General features: G+C 39.0%; 1 protein-coding gene across 1 annotated transcript in view; it reads left to right on the forward strand.

The window, feature by feature from the left end:
* MYPN (myopalladin) overlaps window positions 1-15511 on the forward strand; it is a 54837-nt gene that overhangs the window by 24738 nt on the left and 14588 nt on the right. Inside the window, exons 5-12 of the mRNA XM_009907128.2 lie at window positions 624-771; window positions 2514-2585; window positions 2803-2944; window positions 3833-3856; window positions 5753-5869; window positions 6428-6797; window positions 9023-9610; window positions 11263-11410. Coding sequence (XP_009905430.2) covers window positions 624-771; window positions 2514-2585; window positions 2803-2944; window positions 3833-3856; window positions 5753-5869; window positions 6428-6797; window positions 9023-9610; window positions 11263-11410 — 1609 coding nt within the window. The remainder of the gene's footprint in view (window positions 1-623; window positions 772-2513; window positions 2586-2802; window positions 2945-3832; window positions 3857-5752; window positions 5870-6427; window positions 6798-9022; window positions 9611-11262; window positions 11411-15511) is intronic.

A 15511-nucleotide genomic window follows, 5' to 3' on the forward strand; every position in this document is an offset into this window, starting at 1 on the left:
TTTGAAGGCTGGCTTTCCTGGGGGACCTGTGGTACATTCCAGAGCAGCCTGTGCATACCTCAAACTAAATAGGATTGTCTCTTCATTGTCTGCATTATTTTACTTAGCAATATAAACAAATAGGGTCAACTCCTTTAATTCTGTATAGAAAAAAAACTAAATTAAGAGCTGCCAACCCATACACTACCAAAATTGCATGCTCTGTTGTCAGAAAGCACACTGCCCTTTTTTTTTCCTCTTTCAGTAGTAAATTACTGAATCTGTATCCAAGCAGACCATGGTGATTTTCAGTACCATATATGCCCACATCTTCATACAAGCTCAGAGGACAGTGAAAAAGAAACTAGCATCACAGTCATGCTGTTCAGAGCTGGTGACAGCAGCTTTCAAGGCACAACTGGGTTAATCCAGGCAATTTATTACATTTGGTGTAACCAAACTAAGTAGGAGAAATTAGACTGGCAAGATACACAGCCTGATATTTTATGAAGTACGTATCAGTTTAGATCATTTGGAATTCAACCCCAGAAGGGAGGCTGGGGTTGAGGTGTAACTGGGACAGCCACGAATCATGTAGCTCTAACTTCCAATTAGAGCACTTGTTTTTGGTTAACATTTTGCAGCAAACCAAAGCCAGCTGACACCGCCTTGAATGCAGCATCTCCTGCTGTTAAAAGTGCAGCCAAGCATCAAGAAACATCCAAGGCACCATCTGCCATGGTTCAGCCTGTGACTGTACCTGTCCAGCCTGTGTCAATGCCATTTAATCAGGTAGGGGAGATAATATAGTGAATTTCAAAGTGCAGATATAAGCTCTTAAAAAGGTGTTTCTTCCACAGCTTGTGACCAGAACCCCTTTTCCTGGTTTTTACTTTGCTGTTGAACTTTAGCTTTGAACCTTACAGCCACATGATAATTTGCATACACAGTGGAAATGTCCTGACTACTAGCAATCTTTAGTATCCAGCAAAGGGAAGGGGATCTTTCATCCCCAGGTTAGAGGCATCTGTGTGGCAGTGAGCAGAAGGAGCAGCTGCTGCTAGCTCAGCCAGCAGTGGAAATCTGTGTGTACCCCAGCAGATCAGAGACTGCATGCCAGGAAGGGCACTTGGTGTGTAAGGCAGCTCACTGACCTCTTCACATTGCAGACCGACTCAATCACTTCCAATAGCAGCAGCCCATAATTTCCCTCTCTCTCTCTCTCTCTCTCCAGAGCTCACTTGAAATAAATGTCTTTCAATGCAACTTATTTTAAGCTAGATAATTTCATTTATAGGTAGATATACTTATTTACCACTTAACATTTGAATACCTATATTGAAGAGTTTCTAGTTAATGTTAGCATTCACAGTATCGCCAAGGTTGGAAGAGACCTCGAGGATCATCAAGTCCAACCTGACACCACAAACCCCATGACTAGACCATGGCACCAAGTGCCACGTCCAATTTCCTCTTGAAGACCTCGAGGGATGGTGACTCCACCACCTCCCTGGGCAGCCCATTCCAGTGACTAATGACTTTCTCAGTGAAGAACTTTCTCCTCACCTCGAGCCTAAACTTCCCCTGACACAGCTTGAGACTGTGTCCCCTTGTTCTGGTGCTGGTGGCCTGGGAGAAGAGACCAACCCCTTCCTGGCTACAACCTCCTTTCAGGTAGTTGTAGAGGGCAATGAGGTCACCCCTGAGCCTCCTCTTCTCCAGGCTAAACAATCCCAGCTCTCAAGTTCGTTTTGTCTCAAACTATCAGAATATTGATAACTGTGAATTCTTTCCTAATAGGAGAGATGAGCCATATTGACTTAAAATAAAGCTGAAAAGTTAATGAGAAGCTTGCTTTATGCTGCCTTGTCAATGTTTACAGCCTAGAATTAGGTGGTAACCAATAACCATATACTGAACAAGTTAAGTAATCCATGGTTAGTTTTGACTACCAAGAGAACAGATTTAAGCCTTTTGACATTTTGACAGGATTAGCTAAGTCAAAAGTGATAGTTACCTCAAAAATTGCCACTTTTAGCCTTCTTGGCTTAGAAGACTATAAAATCTGGCTGTTTCCCGAGATGCTGAATTGCTAGTTTTGATGTTCTGGGGCTGCTTCTCTTTCACTAAAATGAAAAACTTGATTAATCAAGTTATACAAGAAAGCTTTCCAGGAGGAGAATAATTTCATTCTGTTTTCGCTCAGCAGGAGTTTGGTTTTGTTGGTTTTGGCAAAGGAGAAGAGTTACAGTAGCAGCCTCAAACATTTGGACTTAACTTTTCCTTATTAACATCCATAAGTATCTTGTAAGAAAGACATTATAAAGGGAGGCTACCACCAAGCAACCTACCTAGATTTGCCTTAGTGAAGTATTAATGAAAGATGTTATAATACACTGCAGTGAAGTTTTTCTTGCCACGATGAACTCAACCAGGCAATTACAGCATTTTTGTTACTCAGTACCCAGCAGTCATCTACAGCAGAGCAACATTTATTCATTAAACATCATCATGTGATGTTTTGCAATCCACAGGCTCAAAGCCCCACTAATTATTTGCAAGGACTGGATGGAAGACCCATAATTGCTGCTCCTGTATTTACAAAGGTAATCTATTCTACAACATTTGGAAACTAAAGAGGTTGATTAATTGTATAGAGAGATAATTTAAATGTTCAACTTATCAAATCTTTAAAAAAAAAGAAATTATGCATTTCTTCAGCCATTCAAGCACTTGTGTGGCTCCCTGAAACCTTAACTGAAATCAGTATTCCTTCCAGAGCAATAAGACATTCACTGACTGTGTATTCATTTTTTCTGTTAGATGTTACAGGATATTTCAGCTTCTGAGGGGCAGCTTGTTGTCTTTGAATGTCGGGTGAAAGGAGCTCCTTCCCCAAAGGTTGAATGGTACAGAGAAGGAACACTGATAGAAGATTCACCAGATTTTAGGATATTACAGAAAAGTATGTGTCTTGCATGGAAAGCTTGTTTCTAATAAAAGTCAGGCAAGCACTGATTGCTAACATAGCAAAACTTTTAATTTACAATGGTAAGACCTACATACGCCAAAACCATGGACGAATTGAACAACATACTCACAGGTAGTGTTTTCTGAGATTCTGCAAACTATTGGATTGTTTTGCCTTCTGCTTTGATCCCTTTTTCACTTCACTGCCCTTTTCTAACATAGTTTTACTGCTATTGTTTGGCTTTGGGTCTGCACTATTTACGTAGAGTTCCACTGCCCACAAATCCCTCACCTTGTAGTTAAGTGCCTCAATAACAGTGCTCATGGGCAGTGGATTCCTTATTTATCCACCAAAGTAACTCCATGTACATGTTAGAATGCTCACACATACATGTCTGTGCACATGACATATGCTAGGCTGTAAACACATCCTCCTTTTATTTTCAAATGCAGTGCAAACACCTGCAATTTCCTCATAAGTCATTGGAATGCTGAAACTGTTAAAACTCAATTGAAATTCATTAAATATCACACTAAACAAAATCTAAATGAAACTTGGATTTATGTGTGTAATAGGTTCAGAAACTGTCTTCAAGACAAAATAAAGTTGCATTAAGACTGAAAATAAATACTTCTTGCAAAATTAATTTTCTTAACTTATTCATAAGTTCTCAAAAGTGTTCATAGTATTCAGTGGACCTGACATACCATTGAGTACAAGGTCTGGCTGTCTCCATCATCCCTTGAACTGAAAACTGGATCAAAAGGAGTATTCTCTCATACTGAGAAAATTAAGCTTCGTATTTAGTGTAGAAGAAAAAACCCACACTAATGGCAAAAATAAGTCTATTCAATCTACTAACTCTGTTCTTCTTCCCTTTAGAACCACGATCTATGGCTGAACCAGGTGAGGAGCATCCAAAAGGCTCATACTTTTTTAGTTATACAAATGGATGCCTTAACTTCACAAAATGTTACGTTACAGAATTTAAATAATATAATTTCTTCTTTTTCTGCTGCTAGTGAGATGCATTTCGCTGCAGACTTTGCCACAAAATGTAATTTGAATTAATTCTATCACTTTTGAAGAAATTACTGTTTCCATTCTGCTTTGACCCAGTTCTACTTCAGGACCTAAGTGTTACCACCTTATGACCTAAAGATTAATAAGATTAAATATATGAGGGTCCCCTGTATATCTGAGGTTCAGAATTACAGCAGATGATGTAGAACAGAGCTATTTTTATCTAGTTGACCAGTTAGGGAACATTGCATCAGATCTTTAGCCATGTCAGCCATTCCCTTTGCTCCCTACCAGCGTAATATGAGAGTACCACATCAGGTGTTCCACCCCTGATATCAGCAAATCCTATGAAAGTGGCTGAATTTGATAATTGCAAGGGGCAGAGGAGAATTTAGGCTACTCTGCATGAGTTGAGCAAAGAAGCCTCATAGATTTTGATTACTTCTCTGTAAGACAATCACTTACAGAGCTATAAATAATAATACATACACTGTAACTCTTCTCCTTGCCCTTTAACATTTTTTACCCCAAAACACATCCTGAAAGAAATTCCCTCTGTCTGCAATGTCTTTTGCTGAGATATAAGAATGAGTAAATGGAGCTTCCACCAGAACACACTGATGGTGTTCCTTTACTGTCCAGTGGCATCACTGCTGAGTAATGTGAAGCAATTTTTAGAGGGTAATCAGTTGGGTGCAGTTGTCACTGCCTCATCACCTGCTGCTCATTCAGAAGGAATCTGGATTTCCATGCCTGCAGTCGTTGGTAAATCCAAGTACTACAAACTAGATAGTATAATGCCTTAAAACTAGTTCTATAATCCACAGTACTATAATAAACTATTACTCTCTTATAGTTGTTAGCAAATAATCTCTTTGTTGCTACTAGATTTTCCTCAGTGATGACATGAAACAACCAGAAATACTCATAAAATAGTGATCCATTAGGGTTCTAGTAAAGTTTCTTGTGAGATGGTAACAAACTAGCCATTGAATAGTCAAAGAAATGCTCTGAGACCACGTTTCAATACACTTTAGACCTTACTCTCCATTTCATCCCAGCTACCCAGCCAAATAGAAGATTTAAAATCCCATCACTGTAAGTATTTGTTAGCTGGCACTGCTGCCCAAACATGTCAGGTACTGGTCAGACAGGAATGTTATAACCCTAGATAGACTTTTCAAGATGGAATACAGTTTTGTTAGCACATTTTTGTTGCCCATTAGTCTTCTTCACAAAGAAGTGAAAAAGCAACTTTCTAACAAGCACAACCCTCTCTGTCTGCAGATCTGCACTGGCACTTTGGGAAACTGCCAGCCTATGTGTCTGTGTCTTGTATTTCTTCTCCTTACAGAGTGACTCCACTTGAATTGTTTCCAGTTAATTATAACTAAGCTTGCAATTTTCAGAGATTAAAATACCTGTATTTTTACAAGTTGTGAGTACACAGTACACTCTATTTCCCCAAATTAGGTTTTAAGTGCTTCAGGGATGAAGTCTGTACTTCACACGATTAGGAAACATTTTATAATGTTTTCCAACCACTGCTGACACCTGTTCTTTAGTTTTATTGGGCATGCTGGAGCACAGAGGGTACCAGTTGCTGCAGACAATGCTGATAACAGCTGCTGCACACAAAGGCTGCCAAAACTGATAATACTGATGAAATTAAAATCATACTGAGCGAGGTAGAAAGCCTTAAGGAAATGTTCCCAAGGGTAGTTAGGGCTTTGTGTGCTTGTTCAGTGCCTGCAATAACACTGCTCTGATACTTTGCAGAGGAAATTTGTACTCTTGTTATCGCTGAAGTGTTTTCAGAAGATTCTGGCACTTTCACCTGTACTGCGAGCAATAAATATGGCACCGTGTCCAGTATAGCTCATCTGACTGTCAAAGGTAAGAGCTTGCTTTAGTCCTTTGACTGATGTTAAGTGCAGGCAGAGAAGCTCCTGCACTGTGCAGTCCAGGCTGCTTACCAGGCTGCTCTTGCTGACCTCAAGATCTGAGCAAGTAGCCATTTTTGGAATCTCAATGGACTGCCTAGTTTGCTGTTTCAATAACCCTTTGGTGCAGAGCCCAAAGGAGGAAACCTTTGATACTGCCTACATGCTTTATGCTGCCAAGGCATCGAGCAGTCGGGTGAGCAAAGAGTAGTATGTAAAAGCACAGTGCACTGGTGACTCCAATTCTACCCAGGTTCTGCCAGTGTTCTTCACAACTGAAAAAGTTAGAGAATTCTCTGAAAAGAAAGTTTGCATTTCAAAGATGCTATTGGAATTTTACAGGGGACATGGCTAAGACCACTGCTGGATCTTTCCAAACGAGAACTGTGTCCTTTTTGTCCCCACATTTACAATATTCCTTTGTAAAGGGAATTTGTTTTTAAGTAAATTTCATTTCATTATAATTTATGGTATTTACACATCCCCTAAAGTTTGAAATTTGCTATTCCAGCATCTGAAGACAGTAACAATGCTGCTAGCCTTCACAGAAGCAGTTCAATCAACTTAACTGCTGCTGAACAGCAACCTCCCCAGCATACTCCTTCCAATCGTGTAGTAAATCAAATCCCTAAACCTAAACTTGAAGGTGTTCTTGTGAACCACAATGAGCCCAGATCAAGTTCCAAGATAGGTCTCCGTGTCCACTTCAAGCTGCCTGAAGATGACAAGGGAAGTGAATCATCATCAGAGGATCGACCTGGCATTACAAACCAAAACAGACCAAACTATTTCCAAGAGAGGATAAATGGACAGCCAATGAAAATACAAGAGCCAACATCGCCATCCAAGGAACCACCCCCAGTACTGGCTAAACCAAAGCTGTAAGTAAAAAGGATTCTAAATTGCAGGAGCACCATTGATATTATTTAGCATCCACAGACCAGGACACTTGCACTAGAGGGAAAAACAAAAAGGCAGAACAAAAAGACAGTTGGTACCATGTGGTGCTAGCCTAATTAACCATACTCTGAGAAAAATAATTCTACAGAGCTAGGGTTTTTTTCCCCCTATATATCCCTCTTAGGAAAAGTATTCTCCAATTTTAAAAGGAAAATGTTTTCCCTTTGAAATTACATTTAATTCCACAATGTTTTCTGCTGCAAACAGAAGGTGAACAACACTGCTCTTAGGCAGGCAAAATAAAAGCAGGTTCACAGAATTCCAGAATCCCAATAAGGTAAGGGTTGGAAGGGACCAACCTTACTAATGCAGGGGCACCCAGAGCAGGTTGCTCAGCATCATGTCCAGGCACGTTTGGAATCTCTCCAAAGAAAGGAGAGGCTAGGCTGTCTGGTTCAGTACTCCAGCACCCTCCCAGGAAAAAAAGGTTTTCCTTACATTCTTCAAATGTATATCATATATATGTTCTTCAAATATATCTCACTCAATCCCGAGGATGTAATTTTGTCAAAACCAGACATATTCAGCCTTATACACATAGTGTGGGCTAGCAACTGTAGTCCCAAGGGCCTTGTTTCACAATTTTTATGTCTCATAAACATAAACTTCTCCTAAACCAGATTAAATACTTGGCAATGTTTGATAATGTGAAAGCACTTGAACTAAAATGCACCTGAATGATGAGTGGGCTGTGAGCTCAAGAGGAAATTTTAAGATGTAACAGTTTTCTTAGAGGCCAAATTTATGTCATTCACAGTGTAGCTTATTAAGAGATACTTTTTCAGCATCTTTGAAATCTCTCAAATCTAGTTTAACAAAAAGCAGGCAGAGTCCTTCATTTAATTTCTTAAATATGCAGGACCTTTAACTAGAGGCTGAGGAAGGAATTTCTAAAGTAATCCACTGGTACTCTTCATTAGGGATGTAATTTCACAGGATGGACATAACAAGCGAGCAGACAGAACTCACATACATGTAGCAGAGGAAGAACCTGGAGCAGTGTTGTTGGGTTTTTTAATTTGTTAATCTCACATTTACAGCTTTATTTACTCATGGAGTTATAGTGTGTTCAGGAGGGGAGTATAAACAGTATTTATAATTGCCCAGTGCTTGCATAAAGCAGAATTTCTGCCACTACCTCCAATCCCTAAAAAAAAATGTAACTAGGATACAAAACCAGGATTGCAGAACTTCTAACTCTTTAACATTCTACTTTTTGGAAGCTTGCAATTGTTACCTTTTTATCCACCTTGAGTATGATTTTTGTTTAGTATATCATAAAACCAAAAATTCTTTAAACTAAAGTTCTGTGGACTTTATGTATTTTGTTTGTCAGTACCAACTGAGGTTGCTTCCACATTGTTCACTTTTTAACACTAGTCATTTAATACTTGATAATTTATTTCATAATCATTTTCCATGTACTCTATGTACTTTTGGGTTTTTTTCTGGAAGGGGAAAAATTAGCCTGTTTCCCATATGCTGCATTTTCATATACATAATAACTGAATAAACCACTTGAAAAGGCAAAATAATTTTCCTTAATGACAAAGCCCTGAAGACATACACATTAGGTAGCACCTAGGAAACAAGCAGTGCATGAAAGGCAAATTACACACTCCTGCCTGGCCCTGCAAGTCAACACCAACTACATTGGAAGGATCTCTTTTGGTGGACTCTCACAAACTTTTATTAGCTGAAATGCTGGATTCAGAACCCACTTGAACAGGAGCTAAATAACTGCAACCTGGCTTACAAACACTCATTTAAAATCTGTTAAATGAAATCCTACTCTTAGTTACACAAGCAGAGAGGTACCATGGTGACATAGAGTAGCGTTTGACAATGCTATCCCTCCAATAACTTCAAGTAAGATTTATCTTCATATTTCATGTGTTAAAATGTAAGACTCCTCTTCAGTCAAATAATTCTGAGACAAATAGGTTTTGTGCCTCTGGCAAAAAAAGGCAGAGGAAGGAAAAGTTTATTTTAGTAGCAAACTATTATTATGATCTTTTCATAATGTTAGAGTATGTCATGTAGCAGATTTCCCTACCTCTTACGGTATCACGGGACACAGAATTTTTCTTTCCCAGCACATTCAAGGCTCATGACCAATTCTTCCTCATCTTTGTTTTATATGCAGTGATCAGACCCAATTAAAACAGCTCCACAACCAAGTCTTGCTTGAACAACAGCAGGTATATCAGATGTCTACAAGAGAGTTGTCATTCAACACAGCTTTATTGAATACTGCTGCTTCACTCCATCAACAGTCCACCTCAACCATGTACCAGCAAAACCAAGCCTCTGCATCCCAAGCATTCAGCTACAGCCGCCCTAAGCAGTTCCTGCCATCACAAACCACTGCACCCACCAGCTCCTCCTCTAGCTCCTCTGTTACAGCATTCAACAACACCCCTCAAGGAAATCAAAGAACAAATAACAAGGAAAATTTCACAGGAAATCCTCCACCTGCCCAATCAAGGTCTTTGGGAAGTTTTACAAGCAAAAGTGAACAGTCTCTATCAAGCCCCAAAGAATCCATGGTGCCTCCATTAACATTTTCCACATCCACTGCAAAACAGTTTCAGCCACAGACTGTGACTCCCGCTCCCATCTCCCCAACTGGCCGCATTCAGAATCCAGTAGCTTTCCTTAGTGCTGTTCTTCCTTCGCTTCCTGCTGTGCCATCAACCAATGCGATGGGACTGCCCAGAAGCACACCAGCCACGTAAGTAGCTTAAACCATGTGAGCAGAAGCAGGGACGAAAATACTCCTGAAGGAAACTCAGATGTATTTCTGTTCAAGGGTTCAGTGGGGAGTTTCTGAAAGTGCAGGTCACTCTTAACATAGTTAAGAGTTAAGGTCAGTTCACCTAACCTTTACCATTTGCATAAGATAAGAATGGACAGTAGCTTCCAAATTAAGATACATCCAAGATAAGAAAAATTCAGGATAGAGAAATGCAAACTTATAAACAGATGTACACAAGAATATGAGGGCTCAGAGATTCCTACGACTGTACTAGCAGGAGAAAAGAGATTTCTTAAGGTTGCAGGATAAGCCCCATTTGACTTTAGGAGCTATATAAACATTCTTACTTATAGTAAGCAATGAGTAAATTGTTAAAAGGAACTTCACAGTGTAAATTATATCTTAGTCAGGTAAATCTCAGAAATTACTACTGTGAAGGTATTTTTCTGCTTGCAGTACTTTAAACATACAAAGTCCCACACTGAATCTCAGGAGAGTTACTGGTTTGCACATAAATGCTTTAACCAACAGCCAGCATGATTTCTATGACTATACAAGAAAATAAGGATGATGATGTAGGTTATACCTTGAGAGTTCCTTCTTTACCTATAGTTGAAATTAATATCCTTTTTGTGGACTGTGAGAACTATGTGTGAACACAGCTAGTACCAGTAGATTAATACAACTATTCATCCATAGAACTCCAAATTCTGCACAAAGTAAGGGATAAAGATTCTTGGGATATGGTTTAGTGGTCATGGTAGTGCTGGGTTGATGGTTGGACTTGATGATCTTAGAGGTCTCTTCCAACCTTAACGGTTCTACGATTCTATAGTAATTCTGGTTACAAAAACAATGCAGATCACCATGTCTGCAGAGCCACAAAAGGAAGATATCATGCACAATGATCATCAGTTATGCCTTTTACTGAGACCCCTTGTTGCTCAGGTCCTGGTAAACTACTAGAATGTTTCACACTATTAGTGTGTCTTGCTACTTTCCTGTGGCAGTGCACTCCCACAGTGTCCCAGAAGTCTTATTTAAGAATCTAACTGTTTTCAAACCTTATTAAAATAAACCAGATTACATCTATAAAATACAAATAAAAAGATCTGTTGCTGCTGGATGTGATACAGGAGTGAGAGAAATGAGAGAAGTAAAAGTTCATGGAAAGAGTAAATGATCAATAAAGATGTGAGATAAAGATCCGTGAAAAACTATTCACTTCTAAATTATTGCCTGATACAGTAAAATGTACAAATTGCATGGCTATGGTAACACCTCTACACACTTCTTTAGCATTCATTGAGACATCATTATTCCAGGATCAACGTAAATTGAACTTAGATGCTTATCATACTATTCTAATACTTACTCTAAGATGTGCATCCTTAATTCCTACTGGCATGGGAATGGGATGCACCATTAAAATAGTACTCCCAAAAATCCATTCCCATATTGTGCTCTGTCTTCTATATAAATAAAGAATAGGTTCCTCCAGACAACTGACTCATAATGTATCATGTCCCACAGGTGACAAAAAATAAAAATAAAACTAGATATATAGAGATAGATAGATATAGATATACTGGCTGCTGCATGTTAGTGTCAGAATTTTCTTTTAATAGCCCGACCCAGGGATTACCAAAGAAAAATCTGAAGCCTCTGCCATTAGCAACACAGGATTCTATTCGGGAAAACAGAGCTGCACTTGTAAAGGACTTGGAAAGAAAACTGCAGTTCAGAGAGGATGTTAATCCACAAAGTAGTCAGCAGGTAAGAAAATGGAATGTGATTACAATAAATTTCACTCATGTATTACAGTTTGTAGAAGGTGTTTGTGCGATTGAGCTGCTATGCTACTTCGCAGGGTGAGCTTTTCTGGTAAGTACTGGTTTGGAATAGCAAACTGGAACTTTAAATAGGAAGTATGAGAGGATGCAGCTGTAGAGGGTTGGCTTTGTGACTGAGCAGCATTTTTAATTTCTGATCATCTCCAGTACAGACTGGTAGGCATACAAAGCTTCCTTCTTTTCATGGAAATTTCTGCATGTTGGATTTCACTTTTTCACTTTACTCATTTCACACATACATGTTCTTTTAACACAAACTGGGGAGTACAGAAACCAAACTGTTTAAGAAAAGGTTTCTGGTTTTACTTTGGTTGAACTAAAATATGGCATTTAATTTTTAGCATTAAACCTATTTTCCCACATCTCCCAACTTAGATGAATTAATAGAGGGCTGTTAAGAACTTCGAACAACATTTTTTTGTAGCTGTTACTGGCATAGCCCAAACTTCAGGCCTATCACTATTAGAGTTTAGCAAAATAGCAAGCCTTTGACAAAGTTCAGGGAAATAAATATATGTTCATTCTTAACTGCAATCAATAAATTTACTGGATCTGGCAGTGCCTAGGACATTAAAGAAGAAATAAAAAATGAAAGAATATTTTGAGGTTTAATTCACTGAGAATAAGTTCACCCTCAATAACAGTAGGACACACCAAGGGCTGCTAGATAGCTGTTCTGTCTGAAGGTGATGCTGCTGCTCTCACCTTGGCCATGGAGCCCTCTAAAGCTGCCCCACCAGCTCAGGCTTCATGCAGCAAATAATGCTATACCCTTCTCTGTCGTCAACAAGGTAACTTTTCAAAAGGTCTGTTAGCCCTTCTGACAGAGAACCTGCAAAGATAAGCAAAAAGCCACGGAGTCTTTGGAGCAAACTACCCTCTGTGGACAACTGCAGTGTAATCCCTATTTTTTTAATTCTGCTGTTGACCTTTCATTCTGACAGATCCTGCTGCCAAAGCACTTTGAGTAAAACAACTGGCAAGCGGTGTGTTTTGCAGATGAATCACAAGTGTTACAATTTGTACTTGCTGTGGTAGTAAGACCAATTATTCAGAGAGCTACTGTGAAATACCAATCAGTCCTTCAAGTTAACTGCATGATAACCCCTTTAGAAACAATGATCACTGCTAAAGTTATCTGCTGACAGCAGAAGTTATTTATACACTTATTTGATATTCTGCATGAGACCAAACCAAAATCTTGATTCCTAAATCCCCCAAACCTGGAAAAATTTCAAAGCTGCCACTTTTGTAATTGTTACAGTAATTAGAATGCCAAATGTAATGAACCAGAAAACAACTTTAGGGTCATGAAAAAAAGTTCCTTCATTTTCCCCTCAGTTCCCACCTTTAATCACATTGATTTTGTTCTTCCACATCCACCGCCCAGACTGACTCAAACAAATTCAAGTCTGAGTTTTCTCCTCAGAGAATGCAGTGATTATTTAAAGAGATGAGAAGATGCATTTTCCCAAAATTCCTATTACTTGCCATTTATAGAACAATTAACGCTGTGAGAGTAAGATGTTGGAGTGCTGGATTCACATAGATTTTGTCCTGCATTTTCCTCTTGTAGTTTGGAGAGAATTTAAAACCAGACATTTTCATCTTGTATACAGCATATCTGCATCCAATTTATTATAACAGTAGGGAATGGCTTCCTACTTCCTCACAAATAAAAAGGCAGCTCTCCTCTGTGTGAGAAATCACTGCGTAACAGCATCCAGTAAGAAGCTCAATGCGTTGCTTTCTTTGCATTTTCTATATGATATCTTTAAAATTCCTTCTCATAAATGTGTTCTCCAGTGTATTTTTATTTGGAGAACTGTGTTGTAACACCATGTTTCAATAGCAGCATTTGGTCACATTTACAGTATCTGCAGAGCATGTAGGGATCATCCAAAATGAAAGTGGCAGACGACAAGTCTGTGCTTTAAAGTACTGCTCTTTTTTCATATTGCTATGTAAAGTGCAGTGATGAACATGAGTGATTTATATTCTGGTGCTCTATTTATTATCTATCATTGAATTCCATATGAAAAGTGCATATCTTACAAGTCAAGATTTTCCTAAGTGTCAGCATTATGCACTCAGCATGGTCCCTAATAACCCAGCTGTACTCCTTCTGTTTCACCCAGTACATCATTCATCACCACAAAAAAAGAACCCCAGAATCAGAACATAGTTGGTAATTTTGCTGATGTCTCATGAGATAGAACCGATTAGTCTCTGGTCTTCTGCAGCTATGATAATCATACAGTGCTGAGAGAAACACAAATCTGATTTTGCTCATATTCTAGCTGCAACTTCGATCAAGAACATGCAATAACAAGCTGTCATTCTCACAAAAGAAAAATACCATAGCTGTCATTTCTGCAGATGGTAGTGTGCCATACTGCCAGGTGCAATGTCAGCACAATTAGGAGTGTTGGAAAAGACATGACTCAGTTACCCCAAACAAGTTCAGCCAGATTTGCTCAGTTCTTTCAAATAGGAGATACACTAGATGAGGATTAGCTTTACACAGCTACAGGAAGAGGTTAGGACAAGTCCCAGGATAAAGGAGACTTAAGTCAGTTTCTTCATTGTCCTGAAGACTGGAAATCATGTAAGATAAAGCATCCAAGTCTAACCTCAGTGAGTATTTGGGCTACTGCACCATTTGCTGGAAGGAGAGTACAGCCAGTGTCTTCTCACTTTCCAAAATCTGTCAGTGTAGTCCATTGAGCCTTTCATCTTCCTTACAAGTAAAATGTCTCAGAAGTGTTCAGTTAGAATATGTCCTTTAGAAACAAAAAGAAATGTAAGGGGAAAAGGGCAGATGGAGGATTGGAGGGGATTTTGGCAAATGGAAAAAAAAACTGTGTAGTGCAAACAGATTCTCTTACCCAGATATTTGAAAACATTTACAGACTTCACCAATGGGACTGAAAATAATGGAAATTCAGATTTACAAGCAAAACTAAGAAATTAATTATATTATTGCCTCAAAACTTTGCTATACAAAGAAGATAAAATAAAAAAGTCAGGTAACCTCCGAACCCTGCACATTAGTAAAAATGATAGCATTAACTGTGCAATAGTAAAGGAAAGGAGAGTTATGTACCTGGGCCTGGTTTATACCTTTTGCTTATACAAACTGCAAACTGCGCTCACGTATCTGTGTCATTTACTGTGAAGAAGATCATGTGGCAATGTTGGTTGGTTCTTATGTAAGACCCAGATAGCAGCGTGGTCACCACCTTATTTTTAGGACAAAGAGTAAACCCACAGCTATCTAGAAAATTATGTGCAGCCCTCAGATGAATATTGCCTACTTTTGCTAGGGAATAATTTAGAAGAAATGTCACCACAGAAAATGTCGGGTTTGTCCAAAAGCTTTTAGCTCATTAAAAGCTACAGCCTGTAAAGCCATATGCAGACCCCAGCTGATCACACAGACCACGTCACCACTGAATTATTTTGCTGCTACAAGTTCCTACTAATTGTTAGCATGAGATCTGCTAAAGTCAACAGCAAGATAGGCTTTAACTTCAAAAGATCCAGGATTTGAGAACTCATAGCCACACACAAAGGTGCTCAGAAACTTACAGTAATTGCTACAGTTTATGCAATTCCCCTTTTGCCAAAATAGTTCACATGTAGCAGAATGGCCCAGGAACTAGATTACTTGACTCAAGATGTAGGAGACCATGATCCAACTCTGCACTGTCACAGACTTTCTATGTTGCCTTTAGCTTCTTCAGGCCACAATTTCCCCTGTGTAAAATGCAGGTAACAGTCTGCCCTGCTGTCAGATGCTCAAAAAATGATGACAATCAATCACAGCAACAAAACTATGAATCAGTAACTTCAGCCATGGCAGTGCAACAACAACTCACCCCCAGAAGAGAAGCTGCATTTCAATTCTCTTTCTGTCCCAAATTTCTATTACAACTGTTTGAACCACATACTCACCAGCAACTTGATGGCTTTGCTCTCCCCAGTTTTAAGCCTTTCACCCTTCCAGCTATACCTTGACCAT

The sequence above is a fragment of the Dryobates pubescens genome, chromosome 30 (assembly GCF_014839835.1).
Source record: "Dryobates pubescens isolate bDryPub1 chromosome 30, bDryPub1.pri, whole genome shotgun sequence".
NCBI lineage: Eukaryota > Metazoa > Chordata > Aves > Piciformes > Picidae > Dryobates > Dryobates pubescens.